The sequence below is a fragment of the Acipenser ruthenus genome, chromosome 20 (genome assembly GCF_902713425.1).
Source record: "Acipenser ruthenus chromosome 20, fAciRut3.2 maternal haplotype, whole genome shotgun sequence".
Classification (NCBI taxonomy): Eukaryota; Metazoa; Chordata; class Actinopteri; order Acipenseriformes; family Acipenseridae; genus Acipenser; species Acipenser ruthenus.
The window spans coordinates 22,198,700-22,223,962 of NC_081208.1; the positions used below are offsets into that span (position 1 = coordinate 22,198,700).

At 37.2% G+C, this 25,263-nt stretch overlaps 1 protein-coding gene across 1 annotated transcript in view; it reads right to left on the reverse strand.

Moving 5' to 3' along the window:
• Positions 1-4,444: 4,444 nt before the first annotated feature.
• Positions 4,445-25,263, reverse strand: part of LOC117425162 (beta-2-syntrophin-like) — a 50,817-nt gene continuing 29,998 nt past the window's right edge. Inside the window, exons 3-7 of the mRNA XM_034041883.3 lie at positions 23,105-23,312; positions 17,927-18,069; positions 10,909-11,105; positions 6,424-6,617; positions 4,445-4,899 (exon numbers count right to left, since the gene is read on the reverse strand). Coding sequence (XP_033897774.3) covers positions 4,807-4,899; positions 6,424-6,617; positions 10,909-11,105; positions 17,927-18,069; positions 23,105-23,312 — 835 coding nt within the window. The 3' untranslated portion in view covers positions 4,445-4,806. The remainder of the gene's footprint in view (positions 4,900-6,423; positions 6,618-10,908; positions 11,106-17,926; positions 18,070-23,104; positions 23,313-25,263) is intronic.

A 25,263-nucleotide genomic window follows, 5' to 3' on the forward strand; every position in this document is an offset into this window, starting at 1 on the left:
CCTTTTCTTTTTGTGTGTACATGATTGTACAGAATGCACACTGCTTTGTATTTCAAACTTTGGCAGTGAATGCCTTACAAAAGCATTTTTTTCTAACAAATGGGAATAGCTCTGTAAATATAGAGAAAACAAGGAGTATAAAAATAGATTCAGCATTATCATGGCAGTAACATTTACACAGTCTATGCCTAGACTAACTTAAATATATTCAAATGAAATACATGTTCAGTTTGCAGAGGTGATGAAAGTGGGTATTTCACAAAGCTCAAATCCCAGAGGCCTGAGTTACTGTATTAACTCAAGGTGTGATTACCTTTTAAATCCTTTCACTGCACCTATTATTAGCACTAACCACATTATCACTGCTCCACTTCCCGTGTGATTAAGATATTTTTGTTCTATTTGGAATACATCAAATACAAGGCTACAGGTTACAAGTTGCTGCGGCTTTTGCCTAATCACTTCCTCTTCTGTAGGTCAATCTCACAGCTATGATTTACAGTAGGTAACATTCCCTAGCAGTTTAATGCATTTGATCTATAGTGATGTACTTAGACATGTTTATTCTCAATTAAACTGTATACAAAAAACAAATCACAGAAAACATTTCCACCATGACTTGCTGATCAGTAATTGGTTAATCAGGTTAAGAAGAAATGAGAAGATTCATTCCTTTACAACAATAGAGGTCAGAATGACATCTTATAATCATCTTCTTAAGATAGAGCATTTTATTTTAAAGTAGATGCTGAACAGGAGCTATCTCTAATTCAAAGGAAAACTTGTTTTTCCTTTAAACTTCAAATGACTTTATGGAGGTGTACAATGAGAAACTCTTTTTTTTCAAGATATTATTAATTTATTCATAGTTAGAAAATACACATTATACTTTATAATGTGTTTATAGATTATTGCTAAAGTAATAACTGAAACCTGTTCAGATATTTAAAATTAGTACTGTATTTGTAAAGAGAGTACTAAGGGTTTTAGTACAATTATTATTTTTTTTAATTTTGCAAATAATGCAGGTTAGCCTAGTTAAAAATAATGAGATCATGCAATATGACAACAAAACTGTTCTTTGCTGCTAATTCCAAACTAATTTGGCAATTAGTTAAATGATTCAATAAATATTTAATAACATATGTCCAATGGTTTATTATTAAGGACTAAATCACAAGTAAAATTCATGTATTGGTGTATTTGTTAATGATGAACTATACGAGAATTTTGTGCACATTTTGGGTTCACAAAAACGTCCAAGAAGAAAGGCTGTCTCGGGGGTTTGTAGCTTGTGATTCATTGCATAGATGAAAAGCATCCTTTAGCAATGCATTCTTATTGAGTAGTGCACTGACTGTACACAACAGACAACACTAGATTGCTCAAATACATGGCGATCCATTTGTCAAATAGTTAATTCAGTCAACCAGCAGATTCAGAAGTCAAAGTTCTTAGTGACTAAGTCATAAAGGCAAGGTGTCTTTTGTTTAGTTTTTTCAAACACTCGCAAATACTAATTGAAATCCAAGCATACAGTAAATAAAAACATAGTATCCATTCAAACTCAGATCAGACTTTGCATATAATTTGCCTTATAAAGAGAAAATGCATTTTAAAATGTATTGCTAACAAATGAATACTGTTTGCTATAAAAAGCAGTGCACAGTAAAGTTGCAACCATACATATTTCATTTGTTATTCCACTAACTTTTCATGATTTAACATTAAAGTGTTACTTTCCTGTATTCCGTGTTGTCCATATATATTTTAACAAAAGTTTACCATAGTAAAAATGTAGCAAAAGTGTAATAAAGGATAGTGAAGCATAAGTAAGAATCATAAAGCCCAGAGGTATGGTAAAGCATGTTAAAGACAAGGCAAAACATGGTAATCTATGGTAAAAGATAGCTGCTGTTCTCAGCTGTACAGAAAACAAAGCGACAAGGCAGATCTATGGTGAGCTCTAGGCAGAAGGACACTTAAAGTGACAGGACTGAATTAATTCTCTGCAATCCTCATAGCCCAAATACAATGCATTGTTGCATCGCTAGATTTCTTGATAAAGTCTTAGTTATGATTTCACAGATTACACAAACCAGGTTGAACTTAGAGAACAGTTCCCTAGATAAGTGAGGAAGAATAGTTTTGTTATGGACAAGCAGCATACTCTTTGTATTGCAAAGGTCAAGTGTGAATAACTGTGGATCATCATGACTTTAAAAATGACAAAATATTAAAAAGGCTTCTACCGCCAGGTTACAGCTATCGCTCTCAAAGCACTTTCCATTCCACAGGCGCTGCAAGTGTATACATCTTCAATCTCTCAAATTAAAAGATACAACCTTAATATTCACATTTGCATACAAGAAGAAATATGAGTGGTTTTACAGACCATGATTAATACGTACTAATGTTGGACTATCTTAAAGGTAGCATTAGGAAGTCTACAATTAGAGCTCAATGGGGTCTGTGATACTTTAGGTTAAAGTCTTGGAAGGTCTGCTTTATGAAAAAAGTGCTATTCCTACTGAGTAAATTCGATCACACTTTAATATTATTTGTATAAGAAATACTTAATTGATGTTCAAATATCAGTAAATGGTTACACCCTGTTAATAAGACTGTACACAAAAATAAGAATACACACAAATAATGATGTTTCATTCAATACTTTAGAACAGGATTTAGAATGCAGGTTAATCATATATTTGCAGAAGAGGTACATATATTAATATGCATTAATAAAGATTTCTGGCACGAGACAAAATAAAACTGATATTTGTTGTCAGTTTTATTGTTCAGTACATCTTTTTGTCCACATGGTGGCACCACCTACTTAATTGTTGCATGCTGAATTCAGAAAGGAGACAAAGGAACAAAAAAGGAATACAGCACCCTAAGTAAAATTAATCTATATCAAATCTGTACTGTCACAGCAGCAATACAGTATGGGAAAACCTCCATCTACATATATTAAAAGGTAAAATTGTAATAAAATGTATGAAATCATAATTGAACCAAATTAATATTGTGTATAGAACAATAGATATGGCCAAACAATTAGATCATATTGTACATTATTTATTATGAATTGACCTTCTTTGATACAAAGAAGGGTCTAAAAGAATGGCATGTTTGAATGGAATTGAACCTGAATGTTTTACAGCTGGTAGCCTTTTAAATTTAGCAAGTCTAAATTCTGCCAAAACTGTCAACGATTTTCCAGTTAACTAGTTAAAAATTTAGAGAGCACCTTTAAACGTATATTCATACTGCAGTTAGTGGCTTGTGGCTATTCACACATCGCATTATAAGGCAACTAGCTCTTAATTGCACAATCTCACATATACTTGCAGGAACAGCTTCCTTTTACCTATTTAGATTAGGCCCAAGTGAACCACACTTTGTGGGTTTCCAAACATTGAACAAAAATATTGAATCAACTGAAGAGGGCAGAGAGCTGAAAATAAAGAATTTGATTTAGGAACCGTGGCATTAAGTGGGAGAAGATTACTACATGGCAAATTATTAAAAATATTCATTCTTTATGCCATTAGCTGCTACCTGCTCACTAACTTATCACTTTCTATAAGATTTCTGAGGACACAGTATAACAGCTGTTTCCTGTTGTACTTTGATACTGGGATTGTCTGTGAAGAGTCATTACTTTGCGTAAATCTGTTGTGAAGATTCATAGGACTAGGTTAACAAGCGAGTAATCTTTCCAGAATTTATATATAACAAACTGTAGACATAAACTTGAATATGTAACTAATCAATACAATTAATATTTCAATGAAAATTATAATTTGATAATATGACGGCTTTCTGTAATGCAAAAATATGAAAATAACATATACATGTTTTTCTTCTTTTTAAGCAAAAAGGCACATTTGGCAATAAAAACAGTCTAGCATACATCGTAAAAGTTACTAAGTCATCAATGCTAGGAAATGTTGGTGGCTTTCTGTATTGTAGCTCTTTGTAGCAGACTCTGGATACAAGCTGAACCTTCAATTAGACACAAAGGTAACCCCTTCCAGTCTGAACACTAATTCCATTTGCAAAACCCTTTAAGCAAGTACAGTATTACATAACCTTTAGAAAATAATATTTAAACACCACCCACATCCTCTGCTGTGCTTTTCTTTTCGCTCCCATGCAAAACACAGGCAGTAAAATGTGTTCTCTGATTAACAAAGTAGAATTCTTGATTCATAAGAAAGTTATATTTTTTATGTAAAAGTAATGCAGTAATGTATGCATGCATAAATATAAATCTGTTGCAATCAAAAGTCACAAACATAAGATTAGACTTTATATTCCAATTAACTTTTCTTTTGACTTGCTGGTACCAGCTGTGTTAATGTTACATATACATATATATATTATATATATATATATATATATATATATATATATATATATATATATATATATATATATATATAAAATCTATCCAGCAGCTGGAGTTACCATAGTAGCAATTCTTCAAAGTGTAGCAAGTCCCTTTAGTGGCTTTCTGCAGGCGTCTGGGCTTCCTGACCCTGGAAGGGGTTTATTTGGAGACGAGAACAGTGTGCCCCCACAGGGCAGTGAAAGATTCCCACAGTAATGCATGTGAGCAGGGAAAGGACTCTCTCTGCAATGGGTGGCTGCAGGTCTTTCAGTCTTCCATGCAATGGTGGAGAAGCTCCAGATTTCACTTCTATCTTCTGCCAGTGCAGAATTATTGTGCTTTTTTTGTTTTAGAAAAAAATATTAAAAAACTCCCATCAGCTTATCAGTTGCTATCGTCACCCCTCATGCTAGCAGTCCCATCCGTGTCACTTTGGCAGAAAGAAAAGAATGTACAACAAAGACAACTGGTTTTGGACCAGATTGAAGATCCAGAACCTAGAAGAATAAAAGAACACAATTGGAATTCAAACTGAAAAGCTTTCACAATAGTCTTGTGGTCAATTTATTTTCAATGAGGTTCATGATGTTAATAATTTATGTTACTATAAGCTACTTTAGTATAGCGCTAAAAGGGTCGTTTATAAGTATGGGGGACTAGAGAATATGAAAAAAAGGAACCATACATATTTAAAATGTTATTCCGCTAACTTTTTATGATTTAACATTAAATTGTTACTGTGATGTATTCTGTGTTGTCCAAATATATTTTAACAAAAGTTTCCCATAGTAAAAACTTAGCAAAGTGTAATAAAGGGTATGGTAATCTATGGTAAAAGTTTTAACACAGGGAAGAGTTGGGAAAACTGCAAAATTACTATTCAAATTTACTATGGTAAACTTTTATAAGGGATAATCCTGATTGTTTTGATATGTTTATTAACACATCATGGATCATAAATCAGCTGAAAATACATTTCACTACTTTTACTCAGGAGCGCTTGCCAAGAGAAAGAGAATTTCTCTTATGAGCATCATAGTGTATCCAAATGAGCATCATAGTGTATCCAAATGAGCATCATAGTGTATCCAAATGAGCAACATATTCCTCTTCTCCACTGTCACACCCAACCCGTGAGGGTTCGGTACGGTACGGGTACGGGTGGTTCTTCACTGACTATTTGTGGAGCCGAGCGAGAACCAAACCGTGAAACTCCGGCCTCTCAAGACACCTGAATCAGTCAGTACACTCCAGAAAGACAAACAACAAGGTGTTTGTGTGATGAGAGAAAAGTACAGCCTTGGGATGCTGAGGAAGTGCAGGATCTAGTTTCTCAAACCGCTGGTACAGTACACTGAACTCAAAAACACAAAATACTACCCAATTTCTCACCCTTGACCTTTATTATTTAATATAAAGAAAACAAATGCGGAAAATAAAACAATTAGTAAACATAGTAAAACAAAATACAGCTGTACCATACGTACAACTACTGCTCTCGTTGCACCCAAACAAAAAGCTCTAGAAAAAAAACAACTACCCTTAAGCGGGATATCTTTGGCAAATCATACAGCTGTACCATCATACAGCTACAGCTGTACCATTGGTCTATTCATTTTTGAACACCATTTGTTTGTGCATCTTTTGGCAAACTGAGTTAAATCATAACAATAACATGTGACGTCAGTAGCACGGCTCGGCTCTGCAGTAAAAAAACAACCCAGGCTCTCCTTAACCGCACCGTGAGGGCTCGCACGGCCCCAGCGTGGCTTGGTTGTGCTGTGGAAAAGAGTGTATCCAAATGAGGCTCCCTCCTGCAACAATGCTGATGCTCTACTGAAATGAGTGACAACAGGAAGGAAGATGATCTGGATACACTGTGGTGCTCATTAGATAAACTATCTTTCTCCTTGTGGTTGCTCCCATAGTAAAATTTTGTATACATACTGTATGTATGTGTATATATATATATATATATATATATATATTTACACACAACGGTACAGTGCACTATATTATACCATTTCTCCTTCAGGGCCCCCAAAGTCCAGGTAAAGATTTCTGATCCCATCGTCCCCTGACATCTTTAACTTTTCAAAGGGGTAGCGGTAGAGAACGGCGTTGCCGCTGCCAGGCCCAGCCCCTTCCTTTGCGATTGTGAATCCATTCTCATAATGAACTGTCAAACGGACATCCTGTTCATTCAGTGTGCAAGCTGTCAAGGGAAAAGGTTGAGACTGTCATCAAATTTAGTGCTGACCTTCTTTCTGCATGTGAACCCTGTGTGTCTGAAAACAATACATTCTGGAAAACATAGAAGCCTTAAACTGCCACACAACCAGAAACTTTGAGGAAATCTTCAGTACATCAGATAGATTTTATTTCTAGTTCAGACTTTATTACATTTGATAGACTGACGGGTTTGTTCCTGCAATAAAACAAACAAGTATGTCCATTCTTCCTGATTTAACATGTCTCCTTTATAACACGAATAGAGTAACATGAGTGATCCAGCTCGATCTGGACAGCCTCAAAGCTGGCTTGGATTAAAGTGGCTAGCAGCTAAACAACCTGGAACATAAATCAGTTTTACAACTGAAAATATATACATTTATATCACATCACCAACATAAAAATGTGTATCGAAGCCCTGCCTACAGTGCATCCCTCCAACACACCTGAGGTGTGGCATGTATCTGGCTCTAACCCACATGGTTTTATGCGTTATTGCTTGAATCTCTTTGAGACATTGTTCCTTGGCCATTAAATTAATAATGTCTTGCAAATCAGTTTCAGTCATGATGGGCAAGACAGCAGATCTGACAGACTTTGATTGAGAACTTATAGTGGGTGCTTGGTTGGCAGAAGCTTGGTTTTTGCCCACCCCTTGTATAGCCTGTGATTTTGAACGTTATTCTATTGTTCAGCCTGTAGCAGGGTCAGTGACCTGTCACTGGCTTCTCGGGTGCATGTGTGTTACTGCAGGTGAAATTCATGTGATTTATCAAGGAGGCACAGCTGGGGAATGGGCGTGCCTCGGCGAGCTCCCAGTTTTAAAATGGAGCCGCAAACACACCCCTTTGTTCTCTGATCTTGTATACTGTGGAGAAGAGACGGGTCGACTACGAATCATAACCTGAGCGGTTGGTCAGAAGGAGCGTCAGTAAGCGTCAGTAAGAACCACTTCTGTTTTTTTTTGTTTAAAGTTGCTACCGTGTGTGAAATTGGGGCAACTTAAACCTGTATATAAGACTAGGTCTAGTTAGGGTATTTGTCCGATCCCACATCTGTTGGCAGCACTTGGCCGTTTGTTGGCCAACTTTTATTTTCCTTAGTTTGTTTTTACTGTGTTTTCTTTAGCTATATATTTCTGTTACACTGTGTCTGGTGTATCCACTCTACATGTGTTGTACCATCGTTGGTATCTGGGCCGCGGTCACCAGCAACTTCAACCAAAAGAATTATCTGTGTTTCTTTGTGAAACTAGTAAGAAATAAATTGGTTGCAGCTAGAATCAGTTCAATGGTTGTTCTGAGAAATACCTTAGTCGTTTTATACCACTTTATACAAACTCCTTTAATAACATTTGTCTTTAGCGAGGCTAGTGTTTCTAAACAGGGCCCTGATAGCTTAAGAGCCATCAGTAATATGAACAAGTAGAACACCATGTACAGTACTTGTAAAAATGTGAGTGTGATACAAGATATGTACATGAAAACAGACATACCGCCATCTTCTTAAATCCCCTTGTGCTAAAACATTACAGTTATAAGCACTGAAGACAAGAGCCTGTTTATTCCCTGATGGGAGTCTGCTGCTAACTCCAAATAGAAAGACAGCTTTCAGGACCCTCAGAAGTCAGTTTTCTCCAGTCTCATCTCTTCTTGTTAAAATAGGCTATTCTCTTCAAATACTTTCTGAGGACCAACAATCTGAGCACTTACAGAGGCGCCACTGCAGCCCTCCTTTTATTTCCTGCAATAAACCATCTAGTTGGAACTTAACTTATAAACAGTGGAAAAGCTGCAAATGATTTTGTCCAGGCATGGTTCCAGAATGAAGGCAGGCACATAAATTAGGACTGCAGGGTGACATTTCTAGGGATGTTTTTAGTGAACTCAGAGTACAGTAGTTAGCTAAGTTTAAGGAACCAGAAGGGGGGGTTGTAAGAACATTACTTTATATGACAAAAATAAGACACTTAACACCTAGTATGAACAAACAGTGTTGCTTCGCCTCGTGACTTATAACACACCCGGGGCGTGTGGATATTAGAGTATATCCCACACCCTGAAGTACCTTATTGCTTACTTATTACGCTTCTACTATGGTAAACGTTTATAAGGGATCACATCTGCAACCCTAAATGTTCTTTTGTTCAAAATAAACCTACAAACTGCAATCACTTGCAGCCAAATTCATGCAGTTATTAGAACCAACTGGACCTCTGAATAGACTCAAGTTTCTTTGATTCTAATAGGATTTCCCTAATACAGCGCCACTGGCCATATACTGTAATTACACTTTTATTTGAAATATAAATGTCAATGTCTGTCTTAAAAGGTTACAGCCTGCCATGCTTACATGAAGCATACAACTTTATATTTCCTGTATCCTGCATTGTAAACATGTCAACAAGATCAGAATGTCTTTAAATATTGTTATTCACACATCCTAAGTCACAAATCCGGTGGGGACTGCCAACGTTAACATTTCGCAATTTCTCTGGGTGGCGTATGAAAATCATCACAGTGTCCAGATCAACACAGGATACAGCCATGGTAAACACAACAGGGTGTTCTGCAACCTTTTAGAGGGGAAATTAATCTGAATCTCCTGTTGGAGCTTTGAATGATGGGAGATTGTGTTCCACATCAAAGCTACAGGTGGGCTAGGAACTCCAAATATGAATGAGGGACTTGGGAGGTCTTTATGGTGTATCATTGTAATAGTCTGGGCACTGCCTCCGAAAATCTGGACTTTATTTATTTTTTATTTTTTAGACAGATTTATTTAATGAGTCATTTATTCACTTAGCCAGTGCCAGTGACAAGACCAAACCAGAAACAGTTGTCTTGGAAATTTTTAGCAGCTGTGTTGATCTTTTCAATTTCTGCTCCTAACATATTATTGTGTTTATTTACTGGAGCCATTTACAAGTAAAGAGCTTACAAGAAATGACAAATGAAATGCAGCAGCTTGCACTGAAATAAAGACTATAAATGGATAAAAGCATCAAGAATTATAAAAACAAATTAAGGGTGAGCTTTGAAACAGCCGGGCACTGACTCAAGCCCTTAGCTTGGCCAAGGCTCGATTTTCAGTTCACTGTATCTCCCTGTCCCTCTCCCTCACACATGCAAACACTCTGGACTTTCTAGTTTTATAATATAGGGTCCTATTCACAAAGCATTAACTCATGTAATCCTTTGACGGTTTTGCCTCCCTAACCAGTGGGAGCACCAGAGCAAATGAGGTGATCTGTCTGGGATCCCCAGAGAAGGCGGCCAGCTTTGCACAGCCAGGACATGAACCTGCGGCCCCCTGACTGTATGACACCCTGGACAACACGTGGCTGTGCTTCATTCGGGGACTCTCCCATCAGCAGATATTCAAAATGGGCTTATAAACTAAGCACAAACTTAAGTTAACCGAAATGCAGTTGTCAGGAAAAACTATGAAAAACTGCCATGCAGGATCTAGCAGTATCATCACTTTGTTGCAGTATGCTATTTCAGCAGCCTCAGAGACTACATCTCCCAGGACACTTTGCAAACAACAATAACAGCCACATCTGCACCATTTTCAGGTAGGCAGAGATCAGCATAACAGTGCTGCCTCTCCCTTGACAGTGTGCCTTCTCAAGCAAAAATAAAAGGATAAGATCACAGCAACTTGCAGATTCTGCTGACCTACGATGTGTGCTGCTTCTACTAATTTAAACCTGCTCATCTGGGAACTAAGCACTTAACTAAAAAGTGGTTAAACAAATAAAACAGGCCCCAGGAAAAATATACAATGTTATCTAAGGTGTTACCTTTTCATGAGCTGCAATATGCAATTCAATACAAAGTGCAAATAATTCAGGGGAATTTTGTTTGGTGAAATCACAGGCTATAGCTGTACTCTTATTTTATATATATTATCATGAATTATTTAATTTTAATTAAAAAGACTCATAATTATTTAAACAGACAATACAACCAATACATATATTTTTAGGATTCTCTGTCACGTTCCACACGCTATAAATAAATTCAGTTCCTTAGTAGGTTATTACTTTAAGCCCTGAGATTAGTCTGGTTAGTTCAGTTTAGTGTATTCACTTTGTGCCGGTAGGGCCAGGTACATCAGGTCCACAATGTGGTGACCACAAACGAACACAGTGGAGTGTACAGCCTCATCAAAACCTCATTTGATTTGTACTCTACGCAACAACATACACATTGCACATTAAAACGATGTTGATTCATTTTTCATTTTGGTAACAGGAAATTACCACCCACCCATTGAGACCTCTTTGATGAGCTCTGCAGCGCTGTGGCAGCCCTGGACCATCATTCTAGTCCAGGTGGACAGGTCCCAGTGGGTCTCAGCGCGGAAGAGGTGCCCCTCGATGCCCTGCCTGGTGCCCGTCCTGGTGGCGAAGGTGAGTTCTGAGCCAAGTGCTGGCGAGCTTCGCGCAGAGCCCGAGTGAACCAGTCTGCAGGAGAAAGCAAGGAATACAATGAGAATCTGGAAACACCGGGAACTGCACCATTAACATACATCCTCCGTCACGACTGCAAATTCAATATTAGAGTCATCAGTATGATGAAAAAGTGGACGACCGTGACAAATAAACAGTCTTACAAAATAGTAATGTTAATTCACAATGCGATAAGCTATTCTCTGGATTAATGCAGGCATGTAAGTGTTTCATACAGACAGATGGATTAAAAGACAGACAGAAACCCCTCTATAGCCCCAGAATCTGTCACCGAAACGTAAGCTAAATAACGTTCCCACCAAGTCATGACAATTGGATAAGTGGTTCTCCTGATGTATGTAAAAACCTAAGTCTGATATACAGATGGACAGATGTACGGACAGACAGACAGACACCAGGTATAAGCAAAAATGTGTGACATTCGTCATGCACCTACAACAACCTCCACCATACCACATTGCCACAGTGCCACTGTGCCATCCTCTCCCCCTATCAGGATCTCAATTTTCTGTCTTGTTCTCTGCCTTCCTCTTGTTTCTCCCTCTCCTGATGTCACTGTGTGATTAGCCCTGTCTGCCTCTTATCTTTTCTTCTTCCATTACCACGTACCTCTCCTGGGCTTTTAAAAGGATCTCGGTAACTCACAAGATCCTTGGCTGGTTTCTCAAATCTCAAATCTCTTGGTAGTTTTGTCAGAATGCTGTTAATCCTTCTAGTAGAAACATACAGCTAATCATTCTAAAAATAATTTGATACTGCCTTGGGGTTAACAATGAGCCTCGACAGGCTTTTCCCATTGTCAGTATTTGAAATGTTCTTCTAAACACAAGGGATTATAACCCAAATATTGGCTTAAACTCTTTATTGGTACCTAATGTAATGGTTTTAACATTGTGCACTAACACTTTCTTTTGTCATTTCTTTTGTCTATACAGCATGGTTAGCTAGGTAACACAGTTTTTGTGACAAGTCAGTCACCTGTCGTACGTAGGTGTGTTTCTTCATTTATTCTGTATAGGACTTTACTGTTCAGGATCACAGAGAACTTGAATGGGCTATGCCCCCAAAACACACGAGTGTCTCAGCCTTCATATAGTCTGTGCATGCGTCCACAGACTTCATCCTTTTTATGTGTGTAAATATCTTATTTTAGGGGTGTGGCTGGAATGGTACCTTTCATGAATGAGATACACAAAGTACAGTAGTGTGGCAATTCATTATACTTTCTTTCTAGTATGCATTATCTTCATTCATTCTGTATAGGACATAGCCATTGCTGATGGCTAAGTGACCACAGTGAGGTGCAATATCCAGTACCGTACTCCCAAAAGAGCAGTCAGCCACATGATTTAATTTAGAACCTGTCTAGCAGAGCCCAGGATGTTGCTATTGTACACAGTGGATGAGCCTTACCTGGAACCAGAGCAGTAGACCCAGCCAATCTATAGCATTCTTATATATAACCCACAATCCAACAAGATAAAACTCAATTGCATGCAAGCTGACATGTTCAGCTGAAGAATGATGTCTGGGAGCAAATAAGTGGAAGGAAATTGCAGAATCAACATCAGACACAACTTCTGGCAAGAATTCCGGTGGAACATTAAATATCTTTGACAACCGGATAAAGAGATGTCAATGATCAAAGCACACACATTCCTTAACTTTTTAGCACAAGTGATTTCAGTTTACTCAGATTTATTTTCTGCAATCAAACAAAGAAAATTAGTAATCTTATAGGCGCCCCATAAAGACTAACGTTTCCATTACTAGTAGGGGGCTGAGCCTGGAATATATAATTCAGGAGAGGGATGTCGAATATTTTTCCAGATATATTATCACAAAATGTGTACCAGGTAAAAACAAAACTATCCCACTTATTAGTGGAAGGAAGTAACTGGAGATTATCAGCGAAAACAGAGCAATAGTTATTAGAATCTCTGAAAAAAATGATATTGTACTATCTTCACCATCCTCATCTGAGGAATCATGTGGCCTAACACCATCCCTGCTATCACCTCTGGACAACAGCGAAGCCGGAGGCTGAGGTACTAGCTTCTGGGATCTTATTAAAACATTTTATACCTATAAATAATACTTCATTCCGATTTGAACCCACATCTCCGTACTTGAAGCTAACAACTTGGCCAAAATGTCTGTCCAGTGGCCAGGCCCCACCATCTTCGCCCAGCGGGTTTGAGGAAGTCAATTCTAACAAGCACAATCACTTCAATACATTTATTTTCATTCACTCTAGCTGTGAGTGCAGTCTTAGATAGATCGCATCCTCTGATGAAATCAATAAACACAAACAATTCACATCATTATGGGGCATGTTAGCCATTGTCTAACAAACAGAAGTTTCAGGAATGGTACATTTAAAAAAAAAAAAAAAAAAATCAATTTGTTTTGAATGCAAACCAGTAATTTGAAAATACCTATTCCAGCAAAACACATCGATTTAGTATCTAGCAGAAGCTGTGTATTCTTTTTTGCTGTGGATATAATCAGATACAGCTGGGGTCCTCTTACAGAAGAGCCAGTCATTTGTTTGAGTATTCCCTTCATGCAGTGCACACGGCAGCTTTTCTTCAGAAAGCTTAATAACAGAGACCAACAGGGCTGCCTTTTAGGTGGTTTACAACAGCTAATAGAATTCATTTCCTGATGTACCAACACTGACGTGTTCATTAATCAGAATAAGAAGTTTCAAATGTCATTTACATTTTGCTTTTTATGATACTGTTTAAGCTGAGTGGTTCCTGTATTCAGCTGTTTATTTTCTACCTACACCTGCTTGTTCGGTCCCAGCACTTCTACAGAAAAGCTCAAAGCCAAGTACAGGCAGGTTTAGAAAAGAACTCTTTAATATTGGTCTGTTGTTGTTTGCTCTGTAGGATATGCATTTGCTTCTATACACAAAGGGGGCACCTTTGATTTTTTTTCTCCGAGCAGCTTAGATCCTTTGTTCTTCTTAAAGCTAAAGAAAACACAGCACTATTTATTGTTTTTTACCCTAGCATATACCAAACGAAATAAAAATTTTATTAAATCCCCTGAAGTTCTTGCCTAATGAATAAAATAAAAAGAAATAACAGAAAATATAAATAAAATATCCAATTTTGCATTCTGTGACACTCATAGCTCTAGGTCCAGGAGCAGAAGCATAGATTTTCAATTAATTGTGAGCTTGTATTTCACTTTGTATATAGACATAAAACATATTAAGAAAATATTATTATTATCTACCTTAAAATAAAAAAGACCTCTGGGAAGACCAGGTTTCTTTGTTAAAATGTATACCAAAAGGATTCAAATGTATTTGGATTTGTTCTGAGGTATTGTTTTATCTTAATATCACTTTCACTTTTCTTCAGGTTTAATAAATCAAATTCAAAAGATAGCAGCCAGAATGGCAGCAGTTGCTATCACACAACTGATTATACAGAGGGTCATGGAACCACATTTCTGATATATGAGGTATGCTGATTGAAATCAAAGTATCAAACATTCCACAGGCTGATTAGGAGACATCTAAAAAAGCCAAGACAACACAAAAAGAACCAAGGCTGTAACAATGCAGTAGAAAAGCATAAATCCCAAACACGATTTTATTACTATTGCATTACTGCGTGGAAAGTACAGCAGCTTGCCTGTCTCTCCTCCCCTGAAACAATACTCTATAACAGTTGTTATCCTAGGATTTTTTTCCTCATAGTCAGTAAAATTATCATCTGTATCATCACGACACAATGAATTCAAGTGCTCAGAAAATGTAGCACTGGTATGCATTTTTCTTTTTGATATTTATACAAGACTTGCCTGCCTAATACAGTAAAGATGTTCATGTCGCCTTCAACAGAAATGGGTAAGAAGTTACAAACAGCATTCAGCTTTGCCAGCACCAGCTGTGCTGTTGAACTCCAAGGTGGGGTGCACATTTCTTCATGATTTTCCATGAAATTTCTGTTTCTAATTCTTATTAGGATTTTTTTCCTACAACATCTGACTCACTAAAAATGTTCTATTTAACATCGTACAGAAGTTCATTAAAGGCGTGGGTGGATAAATTAGCTGTGCTGTGCTTACTGTATGTGTGTGTTTCTATGTCTGTTTATATATCAACTTATCAACTTATTTCTTAGCAGACGCCCTTATCCAGGGTGACTTACAATTGTTACAAGATATCACTTTTTTTTTTTTTTTTTTTTTTTTACATACAATTACCCATTTATACAGTTGGGTTTTTACTGGAGCAATCTAGGTAAAGTACCTTGCTCAAGGGTACAGCAGCAGTGTCCCCTACCTGGGATTGAACCCACGACCCTCCGGTCAAGAGTCCAGAGCCCTACCCACTACTCCACACTGCTACCCTTAGAAGTACAATGTATGGAAAAAGATAGGGTGACCAAAGGACCATGTTTTAACATCAAAAGAAACATATCTCTTATATTTGGATAAAATTCACTAGATGTGATTGAAAAATGACAAACTCTGTTTTAGAGCAGGTGCAGTGACTTTTTATTGTGAAATCACTCCATATCTAGTGTCCAATCAACTGTCTCACTAATTAGGTGATAAAGTGCATATGCTCCAGTCATAGTCACTCAAGCGTGTCATGGTCAAGGATGAATGATCGAGTGATTAAAAAGAAACCAAAAACATTTTGTCAATGTCCATCATTTATAAAAGTCCATCATTTATAATAGTAATAAGTTTCTTTTGATGCTCGGTATATGTTTAAACCGATATTTAACAGCTGAATTTGGAGAATTGCTTTCTTTAGATCGAGCTCCGCACCTGCTTAGCAATGTGCCGTTACTTAGTCATTATCTAATTGGACTTAAATCCAAAAGGCCAGCTGGTATTTATTTTTTTAAATCACTCAGCTGCATCAAATATGAAAACGTTACTCGATGCTAGTTCTCACAACACGGATGCTGTGATGGTGCTTCCAGCTATTGTTCTAGTTTGCATGAGTTGTTCTGCCAAGCCTGGAGTTTACAATTAGGCGTTCTCGAACCACTGCATTTTTTTTTTAAGTCTTTCTTATTAAAATGTTTGCTTGTTTTACAAAGGGGATAATAATCTATTCAGGGACTGCCCAGAATTAGAAAACAAGGGTTGTGAGTGGGGTTCATGGGCAAAAAATGTCACCACCCACAGTCGCCATTTCTAGAAATTGGATAACATTTTGCGGTTGTGAGATGGCTTGCTCGTGCATATTTCAGAAGACAGGATGATGATCTATTTAGGCATATTAAGATATTTGGTAGTGGGTAAAAGGGCTACAAATGACCCATTAACAGCTCCACAAAACATCAACGGTGGCCGGACCCTTTTTCCACGACGCTGTATGTGAAAGACTATGTTGTCTCCCTTCGCTGGGGATAAAACGAGAACCCCTGTAAATGACTGCTAAAACTATTATAACAAATACGTGTACTTATAAGCATTACAATGGTAGATATGTTTGTTTCTTAAACACCAGTGGTGTACTCCCAGATGAAGGATTTTCTATTTAATTTCAGGTAACTCTGAAACATGCCCCAGTGAACACATTCTGCAGCATGTTACATGAACCCTGACAGCATGTTCTCTCCTGCTAGCTCTATATTTATCCCTTTTACAGCTCTGGTTGCGTAGTAAAGGAGTGATTAGAAGAGAACAATGCTGTTGTACTTGGCTGTACGGACCACGTCTTTCCTGCAATTTAAATGTCAAGTGTCTTAAAGGTCATTAAAGTAATATGGGGCTTGTTGGCTGGCTTACTTGCACACCATGTTCCAGCATGAAAGGGAGTGGTTCACAAATTCCAACATATAGCATGAAACATATTTCATTTCAGTTTTCTAGCAAGATTTTTGTAGTCTAGTACAAAGACATTAATAGACACAACATGGAAAAGTGTAGAACATTTACCCACTGCACAACCTGACCCCCTAAACTGTTCTGTTTTTCAAAATATCTGTTAAAAGAAAAGAATCACATTGCATTTACACTGTTTTTGCTCAGGTCCTTTGCTCAGAACTGCACTTCTTCCACATTCTTATTTCTTGTTTGTATCCTGGGGACCTGGAACATTTGAAGGAGGCTAACTAATGTGCTATTTGGCCCAGCTTGTAATTTCATCTAAAGACTGTTGAAGCCTGGAGGGTTTGAATGCTTTTCTACTGAAAGTTGTTTCTATAGTGACTTTGTAAAGGCAAGAAGACATACACTAAATGTGTGGGCCGATTTGTTTTCTTTAAATGAACTCCGTTACATGATTTTCCAAACAAATTGTGCTCATAATTACCGTACAAGAAAACAAAAGAAAATGTATTCCAAAACGTCATTAGCGTGATTTTTTTCCGGATAACGCAAAACGCACCTAATACAGTTACCAAATCAGAAATAAGCAACTCAGACATTACATTTAAGGACTTGTGAGTAGTCTGAAATTCTTTGTTTTCTTCGTTTGAGAATTGTAAATTGTATTTTTTTCCCATTCAGACCAAAAAACCGCAAAATGACAATTTGGAATAAAAAGCTTATATCCTGGGTCCTTTGACCTAAAGACATACAATAAATAAAACGTAAAAGACAAGAATACATGCCTGTATCACAATGATAGAATCTCCTTACCCATTTTGATTAAGAGGTGCTTCCTTGCACATACACTGTACACACTACCACCTTCAGTTGGGGTGTTTGGAAAAGATTTACACAGAGGAATCACCTTTAGAACCCTGCTGGTTTTATACTGGAATGGTTCTGAGGATATTGTTAAAAACTCTATTTCATTTGTGTTTAAACAGAAGCACTTGGTGTACCGTGTAGCGAGTAGCGGGTGACTCAGGTTTGGCGATGCCCAGGTCTCTCTCGTCCAGGGCATGCTGTCGTACAGCAGTATATCCTTCTCTGTCAGGGCCATGACAACAGGCTTGTACTGGTGGCGGCCTCCATCCAGCTTTATCTGGAAAAAACGTGAGATCAAAAGAAGCAGTAGGCTGTAAGTACAAAATTCTCTATTAGATCACCATCACCCACTGTGTACCCACAGCACTGACAGAATAGCATTGGGGAGTAACACATTTAATGAAGTGTTGTAATGGATTACACTATATGTGAAAAAAATATTTTAAAAACAGGACTATGGCCAATGCATAATGATTAATACCATCTTGCTAGAAAATGACGCAGTAGGAGGAATTAATGGGTTAGCTGGATGTTCACATATTTCAAGATGCAGCCTGACCAAACCAAAAAAAAAAAAAAAAATCTCTGAATAATGTAAACACTGCCTGAGAACTATAACTATTTCATTTTTTTTTTTTTTTTTAAGTAATAAGTTACTGTAACTGAATTTTATTCAAGTAATTTTAATTGTAACAATGGTCAAGCATAAATTCAGGAAAATCAGATAACTGATTCCTAACTTATTTTATAGCCTTCCTTAGGTGTATTTCCATGACATATTTCTTAGGTATGTACAGTATCACTAGTGCAAATACTGGTCACCATGACCTAGTTCTGATTCACTCAAGAACTTGAGCAAAGAAATTCTCAGTTTCATAAATATGAGCTGCAGACACATCACCTGTGGGTGATAATAATGGTATATACTAGAAATAGTTATATAAATATATATAGTTAAATAGTAACATTTTTGTATCATAAAACATTGTGTACAGTATTACAAGGGCAAGGCCAATGTAAAATGTGAAGCTGGCCAAATAGATAAGTGTGGTTGAAGTGCAATCTCTTAAACCCGATCTGGTATAGTTGCAGAGTACCTGTTGGAATGTGCAGCGTATTTTTTTGCAGTAACGATGTTTAGATCTTGATAGTTTTTTATAGTAACACTCATAAATGTCACAACCGGATACAGTACAAGACTAAGTTCCAATACAGGCCAAACAGCACATGCATTAATAAAGTCATTGACCACAGAACTGAGTAGATCCGGAAAGGGGCAGCTTCGCAAAAAATAAAGAACAAAAGAAAAGAAGAATGTGCTTCCCGAGAGAAGCACAGCAAACAAAACAAGCTTTGAACACAGGACTATTTTTTAAGCCTTTTAATTGTTGGACACGAATTCAGTGTTTGTTTGCATTAACTGTTTCATGCCAGAGTATTAACTGCGAGTACTGTACCTCTTATTAGCTAGAGCTAGCAACATAATCACTGGCCCCCATGGTGTTCATTATCTCTTTTGGCTCTTTGTCTTTTTCATACTGTAATGTGGAATGGGACTCTACAGGACAGATTAAACGTTGCTGCTGCTTCCTGGTACCTAATCCCTTTCTGTGCTATGAGATACTGTATCAGCTCATCTATTCAGCATCGGCTTCCCCATGGATTGCTCTGTTCCAGTATCAACATTAAGAACTCTGCATTGGATGCAGCAGGTGTGGATATAACCCAATCAATGTTATACCAACCTGTGAAAGGAAAGCGTCAGCAAAGAGAGTCAGAGTCAGGGTAAGCTGCGTTAAAATAAAACAAAACACTGGAACAAATAAACAGGCACAAGGGCCAAAATAAAAGCTTAAACAAAACTGACTACAAACACCAATATGAGGCTGGAAAACTTCACTGAGAAACACAAAATGACACACACACACACATTTGCATTCCTATATTTTTGGGGACTTCTCATTGACTCTCACTATATGTTTATTTACTATTTCTAACTCCAGTCAGACAAAACTCTTCACACGGTGCAAGTCGACAACAAACAAAATATTTTAGCACTTTTTTTTTTTTTGAAGGCATATTTAGTTCTTAAAAATTTGTTTTACAAAGTGGGGACGTCCCCCACAATGGGGACATTTTCTCAAATTTTGTCCGCACATTGATAGTACTACCTACACACACACACACACACAGACACACAGACACACACACACATATATATATATATATATATATATATATATATATATATATATATATATATATATATATAATATCCACACACACACACACACACAAACACACACTTTATAGATGTGGCCACCCCAATTACCTAATTGGGGAATGGCCACACCTGTGATTGCTGGCAGGGACAAATTTAACCCCATCCCTGCCAACCTTACATTCCCCACTCGTTCACTCCTCCGACACCATTTTCTTGCACGATGATATGAAAAGCACCTTCATATAAGGTTTGACTTGCACTGTTGAAGAGCTTTCTGATTTATGCCTTAGCCGAAGCCTTTTTACAAATCTAACGAAAAGTAACCATGTTATTTTTTCACATATCGTATATTACCTGTTACCTGTCTGAAAAACGTAATCAGATTACAGTTACTCCCCAACACACTGCAAATAGTTTGTAGAAATGTGTTGTAAGAGAAAAATATAAAACAACTATTTGAAAGGCAAGTGTCTGAACTAGTCAGTGATAGTAATATCGGGCTTTTGCAAGCGGTGATATCCTGAAGTAGCCTTCCACATTACAAACCACACACAAATTAGATTTTATTTTAAAAATGCATAATTTTCAGAAACAATTAGAGAGATGTATATAGGAGCCACTGAAAAAGGAGCTGCCACTTTAAATACTTGCCAACTCAATAATTCATCCATGTATTAATTTATAAAAACAGCAAAAATAATAATAGATGAGATTAATAATATTGATGCTATTATCTGCATACAAGGTAGACTCAACATTTGGCCCTTAATTGTGCTGCAATTGATACATTTCTCCTTTACTGCTAATTTGATTTTAGTTAGTCAATACAGTATTTAAATACTTCATTACTGCATGCTATATTTTCTATCTAAACTGCGCTTTCCAAACAACAAACATCGTAAAGCAATCTGTTCTCCCTGGGGAAATAGAATTGCTGTGGTTTAGGGTTTATTTGAGCTTGCAAACAGAGTCCAGCATTTCCCAGTTACAAGAGGATTACAGTCTGTCGGCTACGACCCACTGAAAGCAATCATATTCCTATGCAAACAGATGCTTGAGCACAAACAGAAAGCTTTTGGCATCCAGACTTCACTCCAGCATGCCAATTTAACTTTTGAACAAAAACTGGAGGTCCAAGACAGGGAAGTAGCTTTTTTGGTCGAAGCAGTTTGTAATACTAGTACTAACAATAAAAATGTGTAGAATTGAGATGATATAAAGTGATTGTAAAGAACAAAACACATCCATAAATCGTGTCTGTTGTGCTGATGAGAAACAGATGGTTGGTTACTGACAGGAAAGAAGGGTCTCAAGGGGTGGGGACAATTTTACACTACAGATGAAATTACTATGAAAGTGCAAGACTGTCTGAAAGCAAGGCCTGCAAACTGAGATTTCTTTAACCTAGTGTAGTACTTAGATACCATGTTTTAAGATAAAAAATACATGATTGTTAAAACAGATTTCTTTAAAAATGACACATGTGAGACCTATAAAGTGCATGGATGTGAACGGCATTGAAAAACGATGGAATGACTCTGTTAGCTACAATCACTCGGAGTATACCTAACAGATTATAATATCACGTTAATGTAAATCAGAAACCAGCCAGATCTTTGTCTTTTAAAGCTGAAACTAGAGACTCAATTTAAATCTAAAAGATATCCAGCTACTTCCAAACACTGATCTTGTCAGCTTTCCTTCTGGTATTTTAAACAAGATTTCTAAATCAGACAAGGTTGGCATACTTTGCATATTTCTTGTGTAGGAACATACTCTATAAAAAATACCCAACAGCATTCTGTTGTCACCATACAGTTGTATTTAAGAGGGTGATATATTTTCTACCAAGACAGGTGGGTATGTAGTTTCTACTCATGGTTACATGCTTTTTTTATACCAGCACCACAAGCAATACAAACTGTCTAAGATAAAACATTTTATAAAAAGAAAATGTAAACGAGACTCGTCTTCAGGTATTACAGAACACCCCGCAGTGCTTACAAGAAACGCATTACTTTACCTTTGCTGTGTCCCACGTTGTCTGTACCACTGCGTTATATTTTTATTGCAGACTCTCAACATTTTTTATAACAAATCGTGGGTTATTAACACAACTGGGGAATACATTTCTCAACATTTACAAGGGAGCGTTCACCCTCACAATGTGTTCAGATCATGCTCCCTCCTGCAATCAGAGCACCAGCATTGTTGCAGGAGGGAGCATGATCTGAATATACTGGCGAACGTTCCTGGGTAAATGTTAAAACAAGGTAATTGCCTGGCTGATTTACCTATGATGTGTGAGTAACAATATCACAACAATTGGGATAATGATGAAAAATATATTCCTGCAATATGGACAACATGGGACACAGCAAAGGTAATGTGTTTCTTCTTAAACACTGCAGGGGGTTCTGGAACAGTTTAAAATCATATTGGAAACCTGCATGGATTTAGAAATGCCATGTTTAGATGAAGATGAACAATGTTTTATATAATACAGAACTGTGCTACTGCATGCATTGCTACTATGAATATTGTTTTTTACTCTGTATCCCAAATGTTCAATTGTGTGTGATAGTAATATTTTCAGAACTGGATTTCTGCCAAGACTGAGGTCTATATACATAGTAACATAGTTCAACTATAACTTCAAAAAGAGTAAATAATAAATACATGTATATAATACATTAAAGGGAAAACATACAATACTTGTCTCCTTGACTTTGTTTTAAGTTAAACCGTGTATCATAAACAAATACTATAAAATATATAGTTATTACAATTTATTTTTCAATTTGTAACTCACACTAAACATTACATTTTACTCTGCCAACATATAATTCAGGGCGAAGTTGTCACTAGCTAGGTTTACATTTGAGCTCAATTGGAAAACATATTTTGTGGGATTAAGAATTCTTAGAGAGTATGAAGGTTAAATTCCCCATTGTGGCTCATCCCAGTATTACAGAATTCATCTGTGCTAGTCTGTAACTCAACTTAAGTAGACTCCTGAAGGTGAAGGGTCAACCCTGACAGGAGTAAAGTGAGGGGGAGCAGCACGGCGCTTGATTAGACCCCTTACCTGCTCAGCGAGCCATCCGACATGCCGAACCTCCCTGTTGCTGCTGGTGTTGCTGGAGCCCAGCATGGAGTTGAGCTCAGCCAGGACGTGTGGGAGCAGGGCTGCGATGTTGGTGTGGATCGCTGTGAACCAGGAGTGTGCTGCGGCGGAGTCTTTACACCTCAGGACCACCGTGTTCCTGCCGTCAGGAGAGTGCAGCTCGATCAGCCTGCCAGGTCAAGACAAGGAGAATGGTAGCATAAAAAACCTTCACATTGAATGGATTCTTTGCGCAGCACACTGTGCCACCAGTACCCCTAGTTATTATCCCGCGTTGGGGATGAAATCCCCGTGAGTGTATATACGGTACTGCAGTGGAGGCTTACACATTTTTACTTATACATGGAGAACCACTTGTCCATTTTTTTTTTTATTAAACTTGATTCTGGAGATATACTGGGGTGTCTGTCTGTCCATATATCCAACCATTTGTATGTCATACATATGTACATTTTTGCATATACCTAATTTTACGGCTTGCTCAGGCTGAAGCTAGAAATATTCTTTGATGATCTACTGTTACCATTTTGTAGCTGGATGCTATGAAAATCGTGTTCCTATATAAGGTTTAAGCTGCACTGTTTATGTATTAGCCATAGTCCTTTTATTAAATGTAATGGTAACTATGTAATTATTTCCCATAAAATATTGTTACCTTTTTTTTTTTTAACTAAGATAATATTACATACTTTGCCACACCAGTTGAATCAACTGACAGTTTTAAAAAGGTTCTATGGCAGCATCAAACAAAGCTCTATGAAAAATGAGTCATGTTTAAAAAAAATGTTTGAAAGATGTGCACCTTTATCTGTAGCCTGATCATGAAGACTGTTCTGTGATAAATCTAATATTCTGCCATGCATGTCTAGAGACATTAAGAGTTCAAATACTTAGAAAGTCTGTGCAGGCATACTTTTGCTTCTATCCAGAATATGATTTTCAATGGCCCATAACTCACCAGGAGGGAGTACACTCAATAAATCTAACTGTATGATGACATTCAATCAAACCTTTAAATTAAATGTTTAAATTAAGAGCTTGTAGAATGTTAACACAAGTGTTTGACTTATTTGTTCATGGAGCGGTCTGTTTGGGCTTCATCCTCATACTGTATGTCTGTAAGTCTGCTTAAATCAAGGAGCAGATCTGTCAAGACAGGCTGTGCCCATTTCAAGTCAGTTTGATAAGTTTTTCCAGTAAAAGGGTGTGAAATCAAAGAACTGACGTCAAACAGACAACTGTGCTTCTGTGAAAACAAGGTATTGGTGTTCAGTGTTCGGCCATTAAAGTTTTTGCCAGGGGCTTGTTCACATTCTTTCAGGGTGGCTGCTTGTCTTCAATGCAAATAATACTCACTCCTCTGCTTACCATGAAAGCGGCACAGAATACATTAACACGTTGTTTAGTAATGGTGCCTTTTTCTACTTAACCCTTAATTTACAGCTCCCAATGCAATAGCATGAATTAGCATCATGTTATTAAGCAATATTACTTTCAACTCCCAATACCTCCACAACCCTGTCCATTTTATACAAAATGGTTACTACCCTGCAATTAAAGAATTCCAGTTGTTTTGGGAGTGTTGCGCTATTTAAATTGTAATTAATAATAAAAAAGTGAACAAAAAGTATATAAACAGTTAAACTTTTTTTGTCTATCTGCTGGCTTAAAGAAAAAATCTGTAAAACAAAAAAGTTGTTTGATGCTGTTTTCTGTAGCTCTGAAACTTGGCTAGGCAGGCAAGCTTTAACATTAGTTCTGGAAAATCGGCTTAACTTTGAGCTCCGATTTGAAGATGTCCTCTCTGAATCACAATGTCTTATTGTGTAGAACAGTACAAGCTGACAACTTGTGCTATCCATGGACAACATCTTTATCGTCATATTGTAAACTACTGTATTTAGTTTTCCAGAAACAAGGCATTTTTGAAAACAATTTTTTTCAATTTATTGTAAAGCTATAGTGAAGTATCCTCCACTCGTCTGTCTGCTTTGTGGTAGGAATGTCTACATTTTCGATTTCACAGCTTTCCAAGGGCCTGAAGTGGCTAGAGGTTGTTTGGTTTTTATCTGTGCATCTTTCACCCTAGATTTTCCATGCGGGGTCTGTGGGGGGTCATC